The sequence below is a fragment of the Delphinus delphis genome, chromosome 2, assembly GCF_949987515.2.
Source record: "Delphinus delphis chromosome 2, mDelDel1.2, whole genome shotgun sequence".
In the NCBI taxonomy this organism is placed as follows: Eukaryota; Metazoa; Chordata; class Mammalia; order Artiodactyla; family Delphinidae; genus Delphinus; species Delphinus delphis.
The window spans coordinates 165,833,785-165,853,172 of NC_082684.1; the positions used below are offsets into that span (position 1 = coordinate 165,833,785).

General features: G+C 38.6%; 1 protein-coding gene across 2 annotated transcripts in view; it reads left to right on the plus strand.

The window, feature by feature from the left end:
• Window positions 1-19,388, plus strand: part of ARMC3 (armadillo repeat containing 3) — an 89,405-nt gene that overhangs the window by 60,789 nt on the left and 9,228 nt on the right. Inside the window, exons 11-15 of one of the 2 annotated variants that reach the window (XM_060003770.1) lie at window positions 3,532-3,668; window positions 4,468-4,636; window positions 7,022-7,119; window positions 7,795-7,896; window positions 8,290-8,406. In XM_060003770.1, the coding sequence (XP_059859753.1) occupies window positions 3,532-3,668; window positions 4,468-4,636; window positions 7,022-7,119; window positions 7,795-7,896; window positions 8,290-8,406 (623 nt within the window). The remainder of the gene's footprint in view (window positions 1-3,531; window positions 3,669-4,467; window positions 4,637-7,021; window positions 7,120-7,794; window positions 7,897-8,289; window positions 8,407-19,388) is intronic. The other variant, XM_060003771.1, reaches the window with a different exon arrangement.

Below are 19,388 nucleotides of genomic sequence, written 5' to 3' on the forward strand. Positions count from 1 at the left end.
CATACATATAAAACTATAAAGAAAAGTGAGAGAATTATTGACCCCAAATTTAAGAAATTGGTTGCCTCTTGGGGGATCAAGGGGGTGGATGTGTTTGAAGAGGAGCACACGGGGGTTCAAGGTCATTGAAATGCACCATTTCTTAAGCTGAGTGGGGGACACTCAGGTGTGCCTTTTACTATGATGCTTGAAATTATAAATATGGGTTACTCACACTCTTCCGTTTCTCTTGTATTTCAAAAATTTAAAACATGGAATTGTAGTTTTTACAAGTCCATCATATAAAAGTGCGTTTGGCCCATTTCATAAAGACTTGATATAAACCTACAAACGTACCTTTTTCTCTTGCTTTTTTCCTGTTTGCGTGTCGTGTGGCACTCATTCAAACAGCCTAGGACTCTGTTCCTCTCGCCCCAGTAAAAATAACAATATGGAGCACTTATTATGCACAGCCAGTGCGCTAAGCACTTAACATGCATTTAAGCCTCACTTGAAATAGGTATGTTTGTCACTACTTTGAAAAGATACATGCATCTCAATGTACATAGCAGCATTAGTCACAACAGCCAAGACATGGAAGCAACCTAAATGCCCATTGATGGATGAATGGATAAAGAAGATGTGGTGTTTATACACAATGGAATATTACTCAGCCAGAAACAGAATGAAATTCTGCCATTTGCAACAATGTGGTTGAACCTAGAGGTTATTATGCTTAGTGAAATAAGTCAGACACAGAAAGACGAATACTCTGTTATCATTTACATGTGGAATTTTAAAAATAAAACAAACGAATGAATATAACAAAGCAAACAGACTCACAGATATAGAGAACAAACCAGTGGTTACCAGGGAGAGGGAAGAAGGGAGGGGCAAGACAGGGGCAGGGGAGTAAGAGGTATAAACTACTAGGCATAAAACAAACAAGCAACAAGGACATACTCCACAGCACAGGGAAATATAGCCATTGTTTTGTAATAACTTTAAAGGGAGTATAATCTATAAAAATATTGAATCACTATGTTGTACACCTGAAACTAATATAATAAACCAACTATATGTAATCTATGTAGCATGTAAACCAACTATACTTCAATTTTACAAAAAGAAAAGAAATAGGTACATTTGCAATCCCTATTTTATAGAGGAGGAAAATGAGGCTTAAAGAAATAATGTGCTGAAAGCAGAGTTGATGGGTCGGGAAATCAGGGACTGCGAACACACCTTTCTGAGTCCAGAGCCCCCGTCCTCACACTGTGCTGTCTGCTCTGTCTCTTCTGTCTCTTAGATATTTTTTCTATCCCCTTCTTTGTTCCCGTTGACTCAGTTCATTTGTATTCATCCATTAAGGTAGTAAGATACTCACCAAATATTTTTTTTACCAGCTACCATGTGCCAGGCGCTGCAGTAGGCAGTGGCAACACAGTGATAAACAACACTGTGTTAGTTGGTCATTCCTCCATGCGGCTCACTGAGCAGTCCATCCGTTTCCTGGAATATTGCAACTGACTCTACGGCCCTCCCTACCCCTGCCACCTCCTATTCCCCAAACTGCCTCCAGACTGATCTTTCAAATTTATGACCCTCATCACATCATTGCAAGTCCCCAGGGGTGTGCCACTGCCCCATGGGAACAGCTAAGCTGCTTAGTGTGCTATGCAAGGGCTCGCAATGATCCACCCCTACCTGCCTAAGCCTGAACTCGCTTCCCAGGTGTAACTCTACACTCCAGAAATACCATACGATTTGAATTCTAAAATTCTCTTATTTACACCTCCTTGATTTCTCTGCTTGGAAAGCTAGTCTCACCTTTGTTCACCTGATAAGTGCCTGTTTCTCCTTCAACACCCAGCTCAGCCATCCTGTCCTCCATGACGGCTTTCTTTAGTCTTCAAACGTGGACTCCAACGTCCTGCTCTGTGCTCACACCACCCCCTATGCATGCTTCCCTTGAACTCTGTTTTGCACTAGTTTTTGTATGAAAGACCATAAGCTCCCTGAGGCTTTAGGGAAGGGAACTGAGGTTTTCCTTCCCTGTATCCATGTCATTGATCTATACCTGGCACACAGTATATGCTTAATAAACAGTTGTTGAATGAATGAGTGAATGCATGAATGAAGGAATGAGTGGTGAAATTAATAAATGAATTAGATATTTGCCGAAAGAACACGTGGAGTCAGATTGCTATCTTATACTCAGATATAAAGATGTTCAGAAATTTGGCTTGCTAAGCATCAGATGCTTCAAGTAAACTTTTCAAAGCTTGCCCAGGTTACGTGCGCTAATGTATAATCCCTGTTAGAGTCCCTGTGTTTGAGAAGAACATGATTGGAAGTGGATCGTATCTCACAAGGGCTCCTGTCTTCAGATACTACACAGAGAGACCTGTAGAATATTCCTTTTAGTCCTCCGGGCTCAGATAATAATGTATTACATTTCAAACAGCGAGACAAGAGCTCTGTTGAATCTTCTTTTTTTTTTCCCTGATTGGAACAATTTTATACATGTGTGACTTCTTTTAAGAGTGTAATTAATGTAGTTCTCCCCGATTCTCTTCTTGTTCTTTTTCTTCTCTTTTTCACTCCTTGAAGCAATATGAGTGATAACAAAATGGATCTCCTTCTGGTGAACTGCTTCAGCATTGCTTCGTCCACACTGCTGACGTCATGGCACTGTCCAGTGACACAGGTGGCACTAGCCTGCATTGGTTACTCCTGCCTAGCTTTGGAGACTGTGACCGTTTCCTATTGCTGTTGAAACAAATAACCACAACTTAGTGGCTTAAAGCAATAAAAATCTATTATCTCATGGTTTGGGAGGTCAGAAGTCTGAAAATGGGTCTTACGGGTTAAAGTCAGGATATCAACAGAGCTGTGATCCTTCTGGAGACTTGAGGGGGAAATCTGTTTCCGGGCTTTTACCGTCCACCTGCATTCCTTGGCTGTGGCCCCTTCCTCTGTCTTCAAAGCAGATTACTGCAATCTCTGTTTCTACAAGTCTCCTTTCTCTGCTTCTCACACTCTTTATCTCCCTCTTGTAAGGACCCCTGTAATTAAGTTGGGCCAACCTGATAATCCAGGACCATCTCCCCATCCCCAGATCCTTAACCACATCTACCAAATCCCTCCCAGGGACAAGGGCATCTCTAGGGGCCCGTGATTCTGTCCCCCACAGGCCAGATGGACACGCAGTGGTGAGCAGCAGAGTGAATGAACATGGGACATCCCGCTTGTAGACGGAAGAGGACAGGCTCTTTGCCCTGCACCCACCCCATGTAAACTCACAATGACCTCCCTCAGTAACTTACTGCAGCCTCTTCTTAACTTTGAACAGAACACCGCGCTCCTGTCTGTAAGGTTTTTGCAATTGATTCTTTCCCCTGAATTTAATAAATCTAAACATGGACACATCCTAAAATGTTTTTACATAGTCAAAACCCTTTCAACAATCAAAAAATTAGATTTTTTTTTAAAGCATGAATGTTTATGTTCTGTGCTCTTAATGTGTAAAATTTTGGCTTCCATTTCTAGTTGAGAAATTCAGGTGGGCTGGAGCCACTGGTAGAGCTCCTGCATTCCAAGAACGACGAGGTACGACGGCACGCCAGCTGGGCCATAATGGTCTGTGCCAGTGATGAGCCCACGGCCGCTGAGTTGTGCAGGCTTGGGTGAGTGGAGCGGTCTGGAGGGTCTGGCTCAGATGAAGGACACACAGTCTTCAGGCCCGAGGAAGGTTGAGCAGAGTCTCCACGCCCACTCTCAGGCCGCAGGGCGTTCAGAAGCTCTGCGGGTCACAGTCCTTCTGAAGGGACCGCCTGCAGAAGCGGGAGAGATCTCTCCCGTCACCTCCACAAAATCATCTTCAATGTTTCCTTTTCCACTTTTTCATTCTGATAAACGCTTCTTTCACCTTCCTCTGCTTTGCTAAACACAATCTTATTTGTCGCTCAGCTTTCAAGGCTAAATTAAAACGGGCAAGCCATGAGTGCCACCTTTGTTTTCTCCCCCACAAACCGCTCCACCACAATGACGCCTTTAACCAACCTCACCACGTCGGTTCCCTTACCAACAGCCTGTGAGTCAGCTGCCTTTAGCAACTCAGCCAAGAGGGTTTCAAGGTTCCACAGATTTACCCTGTTTGAGCCATTTTTGTTCTTCGTATATGTCACCTGGTTAGCTGAAAAAATTGGAGTCCGATACTAATTTTGCTTTGAATGAAGAACTTTTTCTTCCTAAAGTGTCCTTTTCAACTGTTTGATTATGAGTTTCCACATGGCATGTATGTTCTCAAAAAGGGCTGATTTGTCTTCATAATTCTGGCAGGATTAGTTTACCTAAAAGGGTGGAATGGTTTTAACCTTTCCATCTCAATCCTTCATTCAGGATCTTAGTGAGGTGTATGAATGGGAACTTACTGTTGGATTGCTTATATAAGGCAAATAATGTCTTTTTTGCTTTTATTGACAGGGCTTTAGATATCCTTGAAGAAATTAATCTATCAGTAAGTCGAAAAAATAAATTCAGTGAGGCAGCTCATAACAAATTGCTCAACCACCACCTGTCTCTGAAATACAGCCAGACTGGCTATTTGTCATCAAGTAACATAATTACTGATGGAGTCTATGATTATGGTCGGGTAAGTGGCAGCACTAATTTGTATTTTAGTATGTGTGATCAGTTCTTCTTGCATCGTGATGCCATTACGTTGCAATTTTATAACCGCCTAACATAATTTATATTTTTATAGGCAGAAACTTGGGAATCAGAACTTCATCCTTAAACTTTGTCTGGCTATAAGATTTTGCATTTGTGTACAGTTTTAACTAGAATCTGATGACCTGAACTTATATTAGTTTGCTGCTGCTAGTCTCAAGTTTCAGAGAAGATATAAAGCAATCGGCTTTTATATTACTTCTAGGGCTCAGTGTTAATGATAATGATAATGTCAATAATAGAAGTATAAGTTTTTATTCTATTAATTATAATCTAATTGAAATTAACCAAATTGTAATACTGAATTTTAAAATGTAATATAGAAGAATATTATTTTACTTAGCTGCGTTTGTGATTACGATTTTAAAACAATACAGTTTAATTCCATGTTAATGTTAAGAGAAATGGGAAGCTAAACGTTAGAGTCTTGAGGGCTTTTTGACATTACTGTCTAAGTCAGCATGTTCTACTTCTGGAAACCAAAAGCAATAAGGAGAATAGGGAAAATTTTAAAAAACCTACAAATCCCATTTTAGGCAGAAGTAGGAAATTGGTATGATCTGCAGACTTCAAAAATATTTAAAAGTCCCTGGGATCAGGCAGAAGTTACACAGGAGGAAGAATGAAAAGGGGAAAAAAAGCACAGAGAGGGACAAGAGTGGTAGCAGATCTCAGAAAGCACCATCAAAAGTCTATGCTTCCCGAGGGGATGGAGAACTCAGACATACAAAAGCTATATGTTTGGTTTGCAAGGGGGTGGGTGGGCAGGACCTCAGGAACCGGGGTGAGCAGGGCTGGTAGCAGAAACCCGCTTGGACAAATTTGGTTCACAGAAGCAGAGGAGACAGGGCCATAAAAGAATCACAGCTAAGCTGTATTTGCAGGAAACACTGTATCGTGGTAACAGAATTAGAGACATGTTGAATAACCAAAACTGCTAGCCTAAAACTTTTTCTCTTCCTTCTGCTTCTGCCAGCCACTGCCACCACCATACCCTCCATAACAGATACACACAAACCACCGAGAAATTACTGCTCTCGTTCAATGATGAGTAATTTTAAAAGAACAGGTGCCACATTATTAGCATAAAGATGCTTTAAGAAAAATGAGGAAAAGAGCAGAAAAACCACCAAAGAGCACTTACCAGAGCACTTATCTGTTGCCATGGAACAGATAAAACTGTGACAAAATATATTTGTTCATGAGTTTTTTTTTTAAAAAAAAAGTAATGAGACAATGTCCTTATGAAGGAGAACTCGCTGATTTACTCTAAATATTAAGTTTCTAATATTTCAGGCTTTAAATGTGTCAGTGAACAAAAGAGACAAAGATCTCTACTCCCATGGTACCAGTGAGAGGAAACAGACAATAAACAATAAATCTCACCAATACATTCTATCACGTGATAGAAATGATAAGCGCTGCAGTGGGTGGGGAGGAGGATAAAGGGGCTTAGGACACTGGAGTTGATGTGGTCAGGTAGCCCCACTAAAAGGGTAATATCTGAACAAAAAATTTGAAGGAGGTGAAGGACTTCTTAGCCTTGGGGATAGTGGGGAAGGAGCTTTCTAGATGGAGGAAAGAGCTAGTGCAGAAACCGTGAGTGGTTGGCACACTCAAGAAACAGCAAAGTCGGTGTAGCTAGAACTGAGTCAACTAGGGGTGGAATAACAGACCAAATCAGAGCAGGTAAGAGCAAGGAGCTCATGGAAGTCTTGTAGACCACTGGAAGGATTTGGGCCTTTACTCTGAATGAAGTGGGAAAACACGTCAGGGTTCTGGGCAGAAGAATGACACGCTCTGTCTTACTTTAAAAGAACCATGAAAAGTATCTTGGATGAGAGAAGGATCTATTACTTGATTGGAAAAAGAGCTCACAGGGTGATCTGGTCTAACCCTCTTCACCAGCTGACAAAATTGCTAGTATAGGGCTTTGTCTAGCTTGTTGTTAGTTATCCTCACAACATTTTTAGTGATCTGTTTAGTAATTAGTTACTCTTACAGATGATAAGCTCTTCCTTATGTATATGGATAGATTTTCAAACTCAAATACTTCCAGGGCCAAGCTGATAATTACGGTATGAAACAGTTGAGTATCAAGTTACAGAGACTGGGGTGGGGGGAGGGGGAATTGGAGGGTGTATCTTGCCCAAAGATATCCACAAGCTTCAGTTTCCTATTTTTAAGTGTATGTGTGTGTGTGTGAAATTAGATACCTCAAACAGTTAAGAACCTATTCTATCAGTATTCATTAAAAAAATATATAATGCATGCAGATATTACTCTTCAATTCTTAAATTATCTACAGATAAATCCTGGCACCAAACTTTTGCCTTTGAAGGATCTCTGCTTACAAGAACCAAGTGACCGACGTGCTATACTCTTAGTTAACAGTAAATGTGATGCGTGAGTCTTTGCGGGGAGGAGGAATGAAGGGAAGCAAATAATTTTTTTGTTTGTCCATCATCATGTGAATACATAAAGGTTCCCAGTATGGTATCTTTTCTTACTTCCTGTATCTAGCAGCACCATGAAAGTAAACACTGGTCCATAAACTCATAGCCTGACATAGTAAAGAACACAGAATAGTCACCACTGTGGTTTTTCCTTTGACTCCACGTTACCAGTCAATTCCATGGGTATTTCTGCAATCAGGGCTTCTTACCCTTCTGGCAACATGAAGTAACTGAAGGAAGTATAAACAGATAGGAGCAAACCAAGATGAATTATGTTTACAAATCTCCAGAACTAAATCCAGGAATACCACTGCTGCCCAATATTTTTTTTTTTGTCCAATATTTTTAATAAAATAAGGAGAAAATAGTAGAGCTAAAATGAAAGCTTCAACAGCCATTAAAATGGTCTTGTATTCCTATATATCTATATAATACATTTTATGTGACACATTTTATAAAACTATTTCTAGTTCTAGCTCATGAAAAGGTTTATAATATTCATTTTATCTTATTTTAAACTCTCCTTTTTGCTTTTAAAATAATGTGTCACTGTTAAAAGTAGGACAAAGTCAATATTGACAAATTATTTTAATTTGTACATAATTTCAAATATGTAAAATTTTAGTTCTCCAACTCCATCTATGGAAGATAAGTCATCAGACGTTGGTTATGGACGAAGTATTTCTTCTTCATCTTCTTTAAGAAGAGCAAGTAAAGAAAAGACCAAGTAAGAAAATGATGTTTTGTCTACACTCAAATAATTCTCTCCCTTAATTTGAGAGTAAAAAAGAAATTCAGATTTTAGGTTTTGGCAACTTAAATTTTAGTCTTCTCACAGTCACACAATTTCAGGATGAAAGCCAGGAAACCTGGTTTGACATTCTGTCTTCTGTGAACCCAGAGTGAGATCTTGAGCCCCTGACTCAGTGTCCATGATCAGGCTTAGTGTCCTTATTTGTAGATGGAATAATGCCTGGTGCCCTGCTTCTTCTCGGTGACTGGGATCAAAACATATAATGGAAGTGAAAATGCCTTATAAATTATAAAATGCCTTGCAAATGTAGTGCATTGCTATTTTCTGTATGATTGAAATTGGTTGTGGTGTTTTTCAAATGACAAGAGAAAACAGTTATCATTTTAGTGCTGGATTTGGATCTCCCACCGAAGAGAAATCAGAACCTACTTCGGGACGCAATACTGCTCTTAGCAAAAGCGCCACTAAAGAGAAAGGATCCAGGTAGAAACCTCCTTACTGTATTCTTCTCCTAACTGTAATCCTGTCAAGTTTTAATTACCCACAGAGTTGGTGAAAGGGAGGGGTGGCTTTTAACTAGGAAGCTCTTCTTATGGAATCAGATGTAGCACTAAACAGGACTCATGAAGTATAATTAAAATTACTTTTATTTGTGTCTCTTGTTGTCTCTTTAAAACTTACCCAGAGGGAATTTCTTCTCCTGCCTCTGGGTGAGAACTCAGGGTACTTTGCTCACTGTAAAGTCCTACAGTCACTTTAATGCAGAGACAACGGAAACAGCAGTCTCCAGTTAGCCCTTTAAAAGTCCAACCATGTGTAGGAATCAACTTAAAATGAACTTTTCTGCCCCCCACCCCCACCCCGTGGCTGCCTCGGCAGCTGATGAGCAGCACTGGCTGCACCGTAAGCCTCCCTCATTCCTGCCTCTTGCTTCCACATCCCCTCCCCGTCTTGCCTATGGAAACCCCTGACCCTTCAGGAAGCAATGAGAAGAGGAAAGGGAAACGGGACCACATTCTGAATTTGGCTGGAACCATTATAATGTGGTTCCACGCTTTTTAGGCCTGGCATATTTTAAAACACTGTCTACATGTTTACATATTTTTAAACATATTCTTTCTCTTGTCAGCGTTTTCCTGGATTCTTCAAAAAACCACTCAGACCTCCTGCCCCGCTCCATGACCTGTCAATTATTGTTGACTTAAGCCCTTGAAAAACACTGGGGTGCTGGAGGCTATTTGGCACACATGTATATAATTGAGCATCTACCTTCTAAACCGAGACTGTCTCCTAAGGTCTCCTAAGGAGTGGTCTGCCCTCCTCCGCAGACCTCAGAGCTGTGTATGTTCTATTTCTGACTTTATTTTCTCCTGTCAGTCTCTGTTGCTCACTGTTCTGATCTCTGCTTCTGATCATCCCTCATCCTCTCTGCCCTCCTGCCCCTCCTCACCTCTTCCCTTCCCTTCCCCTCCTCACTTGGCTTCTCTTGTTCCTCCTCCCCTGGACTGAGAGTGCCTTGAGGACAAGAACATGCTCGGACTCGAGTAATTTCTCTTTTCATCGCCAGCACTTAGCACGGCGCTTGGCTGGCATACATAAGGCATTTGTGTTTATTCAAGAGAACAGAAATCTCAACTTTTTGCAGGAAAAGGTTATTTTCAACAAGATCCACACTTATAAACTGTGTCTCTTGAGCAAATAGGTTACCTTCTCTTTGGCTGAGTTCACTTATCAGTAAAATGCAAAACAAAACAAAACTGTAGTTTGGGGCTTCCCTGGTGGCGCAGTGGTTGAGAGTCCGCCTGCCGATGTAGGGGACACGGGTTCGTGCCCCGGTCCGGGAAGATCCCACATGCCGCGGAGCGGCTGGGCCCGTGAGCCATGGCCGCTGAGCCTGCGCGTCCGGAGCCTGTGCTCCACAACAGGAGAGGCCGCAACAGTGAGAGGCCCGCGTACCACAAAAAAACAAAAAACCTGTAGTCTGTTCCTCACAGTGTCTTGAGAAGATTAAATAAGTTAATGAATGAAAAGGGCTTAGAGCAGGGCCTGGCCCAGAGTAAACATTCAACAAATGTTAGTACTATTGGATGAAACAGTTGCAGGGAGCCCAAACCCACTCCAGCCTTGCAGGGATGCAGAAGAATCCCCAGAATCCAGCACACGACAGGAGCTGGGAGTAAAGTAGATAAACCGTTAGTCTGCTTGTCTCTCTCCCTCTCTCTTTTTCTCTCTCCACCTGCACAGTGTCTGTTTACAATTGCTTTGTTACCTTCCTTGACTTTCTTTTGGTTGCCACCTCACCCATAACTGTAGCTTATATGTGACTTTGACTTGCCATGGGACCAAATCTGGGCCCAATTCCAAGGCAGTCTTTCAGTTCTAAAGCCCAACAATAATCAAGTACAATCTGCGTCTCTTGTGTGTATTTGTGGGGGAGACCATCTTATCTTCACATGCTTGACAGGACAAGGCTGGCTCTGAGGCAGGTGTCTCCCTGTGGTCTCCTGAACTCCTCAGCTTCCTGGGGAAGAATCCACCTGGCTTATTTAAGTGATCAGTGTGTCCAGGCTCTTTCCCATTCTCAGCCCTTGGTCCACTGGGGGATAGATTGGTCATAATCTCGTTGTCCTGTTGTTTATCTTTTGGTCAACCTTTCTTGTCTTGTGACTGTTAAAGACCCCTGGACATAGAGTAAAATATTTTAACTCTACTCATCTGAAAATGTCATGGAGAATGTTTAATGTTGACCAAAAAGATACTGAGCAATACTGACAAAGAATAATGAGACATCTAGAACCACAAAGCAGCTGAATTTCTGAAAGGGAGAGGAGAGATGGGAGACAAGTCAGTCAACTGTGTGTGAGGTACCAGACAAGGAAAGTGAAAGTGCGGACTTCTTTTTCCTGATGAATATTATTACCATATACCATGTAAATTAAAATCATTGAGCAACAGGCTCTCATTAGGTGACCAGCCACCATCTTATTTCTGTTTTCGAAGGTTTTAATTGCACTTTCTTTTATGGCATAGCTCTCAAAGGAGAGGTGATTAATTTATATTTTGTTTATCCAGACACCTTCTTGATACTTCCCTAGGCTTCACAGAAACCAACATGTGTAATGCTCTCTAAAGCTTTTCCTTGTAAAGACCATTCTCCTTACAATAAACACTTACTATACCCATTTGTGAAAGGAATTACAAGTTCTATCTATACCATATTTTTTATTGAGACTAGTTTTCATAAATATTTAAGTTGATTGCACATGAGTTTATTATACACACTTAAAAGTGTGTTTTTCTGTCCCCAAATAGGAGGATATGAAATACATATCCTTCCAGTCTGTTCATCTTTGGAGACTTTTAGATCTTTACAACATATACTTTAACATTTCTGCTACTTAGGTCATCTTGATCCCACCACAATGACTTCCTAAAACTTTTTTTTTTTTTTTTTTTTTTTTTGCTGTACGCGGGCCTCTCACTGTTGTGGCCTCTCCCATTGCGGAGCACAGGCTCCGGACGCGCAGGCTCAGCGGCCATGGCTCACGGGCCCAGTGGCTCCGCGGCATGTGGGATCTTCCCGTACCAGGGCACGAACCCTTGTCCCCTGCATCAGCAGGCGGACTCTCAACCACTGCGCCACCAGGGAAGCCCACATTTTTGTTTTTAAAATGATTTTCCTCAGAAAACTGGACAGCCACATGCATAAGAATGAAAGTAGACCACTATCTTATACCATAAACAAAAATTAACTCAAAATGTGAGACCTGAAGCCATAAAACTCCTAGAAGAAAACTTAGATGATAAGCTGTTTACTTCAGTCTTGGCAATCGATTTTTGGATCTGACTCCAAAAGCAAAGACAACAAAAGCAAAAAATAAATAACTGGGACTACATCAAACTAAAAAGCTTCTGCACAGCAAAGGAAACCACCAACAAAATGAAAAGACAACCTACTGAATGCGAGAAAATATTTGCAAATCATATATCCAATAAAAGGTTAATATCCAAAATATAAGAATTCATAAAACTCAGTAGCAAAACAAAGCAATCTGATTTTTAAAGGGCAGAGGATCTGAATAGACATTTTTTCAAAAAACGACATGCAGATGGCTAACAGGCACAAAAAAAGATGCTCAACATCACTAATCATCAGGGAAATGCAAATCAATACCACAATGAGATATCACCTCACACCTGGTAGATTGGCTATCAGGAAGACAAGAGATAGCAAGTTTCGGGCAGCATGTGGAGAAAAGAGAACCCTCGTGCACTGTCGATGGGAATGTAAATTGGTGCAGGCTTTATGGAAAACAGTATGGAGGTTCCTCAAAACATTAAAACTTAAAATGATCCAGCAATTCCCCCTCTGGGTATTTATCTGATGAAAATGAAAGCACTAATTTGAAAATTTTCTACACCCCCACATTCATTGCAGCATTATTTAACACAGCCAAGATATGGAAACAACCTAAGTGTCCATCAATGGATGACTGGACAAAGAAGAAGTGGTATATGTATACGATAGAATACCACCAGCCATAAAAAAGAATGAAATCTTGCCATCTGAGACAACATGGATGGACCTTGAAGGAATTATGCTAAGCAAAGTATCAGACAGAGAAAGACAAATATTGTACAATTTCACTTATATGTGGAATCTAGAAAACAAAACAAATGAACAAACAAAACAAAATCATAGATAAAGAGAATAGAATGGTGGTTGCCAGAGGGAAGGGGGATTGAGTGGGCGAAATGGGTGAAGGGGGTCAAGAGGTCAAACTTCCAGTTATAAAATAAAGTCATGGGAATGTAATGTACAGCATGGTGCCTACAGTCAATAATATAGAGCATATTTAAATGTTGCCAAGAGAGTGAATCCTAAAAGTTCACTTTGTATGGTGACGGATGGTAACTAGACTTACTCTGGTGGTCCTTTCACAATGTATAGAAATATCGAATCATTGTGTTGTACACCTGAAACCAATATAATGTTACATGTTAATTATACCTCAATTTAAAAATTTAACTAAAATTTAAAAAATAAAAGAATTTCTCTCAAACCCTCTTTTTACCCATACCTCACCATTTTTTTTTCCCTTCCCTTAAATCTTGACTTCAAAAGTCTTCCAAAAACACATATTTTCTCTTGGTAACATTTAAATACCTTCTGACCTTCTTTTCTTGAATTTATTCATTCATTCAACAAATATTTACTGAGCACTTAGATGCCAGGAATTATTCTAGTATTAGAAGTATAGCACTGAACAAATCCCTCTGCCCTAATAGAACTTACATCCTAGTGGAACAAACAAAATAAACTACACACACACACATCACACATCTCACACACACACACACACACACACACACACACACACACACACACACACACACACACACACACACACACACACGATGTACCTTCCTAAGACCAGAATAAATCATATCTCCACTTTGTACAATACTCCCTTCTCATCCTTTTGGAATAGATTGGGTAGAACAGGACACCTAACTGGAATAGATTTTGTTCAGTGTTGAACTGCTTGAGTTTCTAATTTTTATTCCTTGTGGAATTTATTGAATGCTACATGGTATTGTGATTATTTTTCACATACCAAAATCTTCTCACCTAAATTGAAACCACAAGTGGGCCGGATTCATGACTTACATCTCTCCCACCAGCTCTGCCCTATAATTGATACATTCAAATAGTTGGCACTTCCCTGGTGGTGCAGTGGTTAAGAATCTGCCTGCCAATGCAGGGGACATGGGTTTGAGCCCTGGTCCGGGAAGATCCCACATGCCGTGAAGCAACTAAGCCCATGCGCCACAACTACTGAGCCTGCACTCCAGAGCCTGTGAGTCACAACTACTGAAGCCCACGGGCCTAGAGCCCATGCTCCACAACAAAGAGAAGCCACCACAATGAGAAGCCCGCGCACTGCAAGGAAGAGTAGCCCCCACTCACCACAACTAGAGAAAGCCCATGCACAGCAACAAACAACCAATGCAGCCATAAATAAATAAATAAATTTACTTAAAAAAATAGTTGATGGGATCAAGAAGGAGCAAGTGGTTAAACTTTGATAATGTCAATACACAATTTTGAGCCAATTATCTCTCTCTACTTGCCTATTTACCTACTCATCCACCTGTGAACATAGAAAATATCCTTATTGTTTTGGGTTCTCACAGTAAATCTCTGTTCTCTGAGGTAGTTTTGCTAAAGTTTCTGCAAGAAAGCTAGAATTTGTTATATCTTTAATCATAAATTGATGTTCTTTCTGGAGATTAATTTTACAGGAGTTAATTTTGTAATTTCCAAGCTCTTGTTTCCATGTTTATCTAGAAATGAAATTCATTTAAGTACTGAAGCCCTTATTTACACCACTTGGCAGCCTTCATGGGAAAGAAGTCCAAGTGAAATACTTCTATTTATAGCAGCAGGAAATTACAATTCAGGGGTTCCCATAAATTATCTCTTTTTAATCACTCAGTCAGTTTCCCTCTGATGCGCTTAGCCCAGGGTACTGGACGTCATCTTCTCACACCAAATGATTCTTCTCACTTCAGGCAGCATGCTCAGGGAGAACTACACCTGCTTTGTTTCATAGGTGGCTCTGAGTAATCACAGGGTCGAGATCTCCAATCTTACAAAGCTACCCTGTAATTTTAGAAAACAGGTAAACCTATTTATGCTTTCTTGCCATTCTAATTGACCTTCCCAGGATTAGTTCCTAATTTACTAACATCTGACTATGCACTGTAAGGTGTTCAGTTTATTTATCTTACAAAAAAGGAAAAGGGTTAAGATGATATAGCTGGAAAGTAGTCATTTTTGCTTGGAGATTTTATCACAATATATCGTTAGTGCATTTAATGCATGATTAGACTCTTTCCTCGGCTGTAGTAAATAGAATATTGGATTAGAAAATATAAAACTTTTTTTTTTTAGTATTTGTTATGATTATAGAGTTTTGTGTGATTCTCCAATAGCAGCTGATTGGATTATTTTTGTATTTTTTTCTCTAAATTAAAGGGAAAACTCAAATGGACTTCAGTTGATCCTCCTCCCACACCATGCTTCAAATAATACTTAAAGATAATTCCCACCCCTAATTTACTGCTAGTGGAACAGAATGCTCCATACTTGTAAATACATAATTTAGGAGATTTACCTGCCTACACCAGCCTAGTCCCATTTTGGGGCTTTCAAATATATAATCGCAGCTAAGATTTATTATAGCAAAAGATACAATGCAAGATCAGCAGGCAAAAGATACACATAAGAAAAGGCTGAAAGAAGTCACACACAGGCTTCCTAGTCCTCCCTCTGTCTCTGCTAGCATAGCAGAGATTGCTCCACCCAAGAAAGCCCACCTGAGTCATGGGATCCAGACTTCATAAAGGTGTAAATTCCAATTACCTATAGGGAAACACCAATTTGAATGATAGTAGATTTCTCTCAGACCAGAAGGAAATGGCACACCATTTTTCAAGTGCTAAAAGAATGAACCATGTGTTCTCTATCTGATGAATCTATCCTTCAGCAATAAAGAGGGAGAAATAAAGACATTCCCAGATGGGGGAAAACAATTTACTGCTAGCTGGCCTACCCTTACAGACTGGCTAGCTAAAGGAAGTTCTTCCAACGAAAAGAAAATAATGAAAGAATCTGGAAGGATCAGGAAGAAAGAAGGAAGAGCTGAAATATGGGTATATACAATAGACTATTTCCTCATGAGCTTTATACATCATATTTGATGATTGAAACAAAAATTATAAAAACATCTGATACTCAAGACGATGGTATTTAAAACTGGAGACAGTAAAGAGACCTCCATGGGTGTGAGGTTTCCATATTTCCCTCAAAGTGGTAAAACATGGATACCAGCAGACTGTGATAACCAATATATGTATATTATAATACCTACAGTAACCACTACAAACCAATACAAAGAACTACACTCAAAAGCAATGTAAATAAATCAAGATGGATAAATAAAAATGTTCAAGTAACCCACAGGAAGGCAAGAAAAGAAAAACAAAGGAAAAGAGCCAATCAAAAGGCAGAGATTGGCAGAGTGGATTAAAAAGTTATGATTCAACTATATGCTGTTTAAAGAAACTCAAATGTATCGATATAGGTGGGTTGAAAATGAAAGGATGGAAGAAGATACCATGTAAACATTAATTTTTTAAAAAACAGGAATGTTTTTTTAAATATGTATTAAGGCAGACTTCAGAGCAAAGAAAAATTCTAGAGAGAAAGAGGGACATTACATATGATAAAATGAATCAATCCATGAAGAAGATATAATGATCCAATGTATATGCACCAAACAACAGAGCCTCAAAATACATGAGGCAAAAACTGATAGAGCAGAAAGGAGAAATAGAAAAATCCAAACTTATAGCTGGGGGCTTCGACATGCCCCTCTGAGCAACTGATAGAACTACTTGACCTAAAATCAGCAAGGATATAAACGAGTTGAACAACACCAGAAATAAATAGGATTTAATTGACATATTATGGAACATTCCATCACCAGCAACAGAATACACATTTTTTCAGCTGCACTTGGAACATTTACAATACCCTGGGTCATAAAACAAGGCTCAGCAAATTTAAAATAATTGAAATCATACGGATTATATTCTCTGACCATAATAGAATCAAACTAGAAATTAATGACAGAAAGACAAGAAGAAAATCTTTAAGCATATGGAAATTGAATAATACACTTCTAAATAATCTCTGGGACAAAAGGAAGCCTCAAAGGACTTAAAATATACAAAGAACTGAATGAAAATGAAAATACAACTCTCAAAATTTGTGGGATGCAGCCAAAGCAATGCTGAGAGGGAGATTTATTTTACTAAAATGTATTAGATAGAGAGGTCATAAATCAATAATCTAACCTCAAGAATCTAGAAAAATAAACTTAATAAAATTAGAAGGAAGAAAATAATAAAAACAGAAATCAATGAAATTTAAAACAGAAAAACAGCAGAGAAAGTCAATGAAATCAAAAGCTGGTTCTTTAAAAATGTCAATAACTGTGTCAACAGTACTATGAGAACTTTAATTCAGCACCTTAAATGAAATGGACCAATTCATCAAAAGCTGCAAACTATCAAAACTCACCAAAGATGGAACAGATGCCAAAATCATCATTTAACTATTAAAGAAGTTGATTTCATAAAACCCTTCCAAGAGAGAAATCTCCTGACCCAGATGATTTCATTAGTGAATTCTGCCAAATATTTCTAGAATTAACACCAACTCTAAACAATCTTTTCAAGAAAATAGAAAAGAGAATGTTTCCCAACTCATGTTATGATACCAGCATTATCCTAATGTCAATACCAGAAAAGGACATTATAAGAAAATTACAGCTCAAAATCCATCATGAAAAAAAAAAATCCATCATGAACATAGATGAAAAAAAACCTTTCTGAAATATTAGCACATCAAAGCAATATATAAAGAGAATAAATAATTCATCTCAGAGTTTATCCCAGGAATGCAAGGCTGGTTCAATATTTGAAAATCAATCAATGTAATCCATATTAACAGTATAAAGAAGAAAAAGCACATAATCATATTAATTGATGCAGAAAATCAGTTGACAAAATTCAACATCTATTCATGATAAAAACTAAAACTGTCAGCAAAATAGGAAGAATATAAGGGAACTTCCTCAGCCTGATAAAAGGCATCCACAAAAATTACCATACTTAATGGTGAAAGACTGGATGCTTTCCTGCAAAGATCATGAACAAGACAAGTGAGGAGAGAAAAACTGTTCCTATTTGCAGACAACATGATTGTCTAAACAGAAAATCCTTAAGGAATCCACTTAAAAACAAACAAAACTCTTAGAACTAATAGGTGAGTTTAGCAACATGTCAGGATATAAGTTCAACACAGAAAAATCAATTATATTTTTATATACCATCTATGAAAAATTGAAAACCAAAAACTTTTAATACCATTTTAATAGGGCTGAAAAATGAAATATGAAATTAAAGTGAAAGAGAAAATGAAACAAAACATGTATAGAACTTATATACTGAGAACTGTAAAACACAAAGGAAATCAAAGAATCACTAAATATGTGAAGGGATATACCATGTTCACGTGTTGGAAAACTCAACATAGTGAAAATCTCAGTTTTCCCTGAGTCGATCTAGATTTGATACAATTCTATCAAAATTCCAGCAGCATTTTTGGTAGACAGAGATATGCTAATTCTAAAACTTTTATGGAAAGGTAAATAAATTATAATAGTGAAAAATCATTTTGAAAAAGAATAAAATTGAATCATTCTACCTGATTTTATGACTTACTGTAAAGCTACAGTAACCAAAATAGTTTGGTATTGATGAAGGGATAGACCGGGACATGAATGAACAGAATAGAGTCCAATAATAGATGACAGAAGCATGGTCAATGGATTTTTTAATTGAAAATATTATGATATAATTGTAAATTCACATGCTATTGTAAGAAATAACATAGAGTGAGCCCATATACCCCTAACCCAGTTTCCCCCAATGATAACATTTTCAAAACTATAGTACAATATCACAACCAGGATAATGACGAATACAATCCAATGGTTTTATTCAGGTTCCCCCAGTTTTACTCCTACGTGTGTGTGTCTGTGTGTATATTAACTTCTATACAATTTTCTCACATGGGTAGGTTCATGTTAAGAAAATCAATAGTTCTATCACCACAAGGATCATTCATGTCTAACTGCTCAGCACCATTTGTTGAAAAGTCTATACTTCTCCCATTGAATTGCTTTTGCACCTTTGTTAAAAATAATTGAGCATATTTGTGTGGGTCTGGGTCTTCTGTTACATTAATCTGTGTGTCTGTCCCTCCACCAGTATCATTCCATCTGGATTACTGTAGCTACACAGTAAGATCTGATATCAAGCAAAGTGATTCTTCCCACTTTATCCTTCTTTGTCAAGTTTGATTTAGCTATTCTAGCACCTGTGCCTTTCCATATAAATCTTAGAATAAGATATTCTATTCTACAAAAAAACTTTGCTTGGATTTTGATAGGAATTACATTAAACCTAGAGATCATTTGGGGAGAATTACATCTTTAATATGTTGCATCTTTAAATCTATGGACACAGGATGTCTCATCATGTATTTACGTCTTCTTTGATTGCTTTTGACAGCACTTTTTAATATTCAGCACACAAATACTACACATGTTTTTTAGAAGTTTATACCTAAGGATTTAATTTTCTTGGCATAATTGTAAGTGCTCCAAATTTTTTTTTGGTTTTTAATTTTGGTTTCCACCTGTTCATTGTAACTATATAGAAACATAATTGATTTTGTATGTTGTTCTTATATCTTCAGATCTTGATGAACTCAATTCTTAGTTCTGGGAGTTTTTTCAGTAGATTCTTTGGGATTTTCTACATAGGCA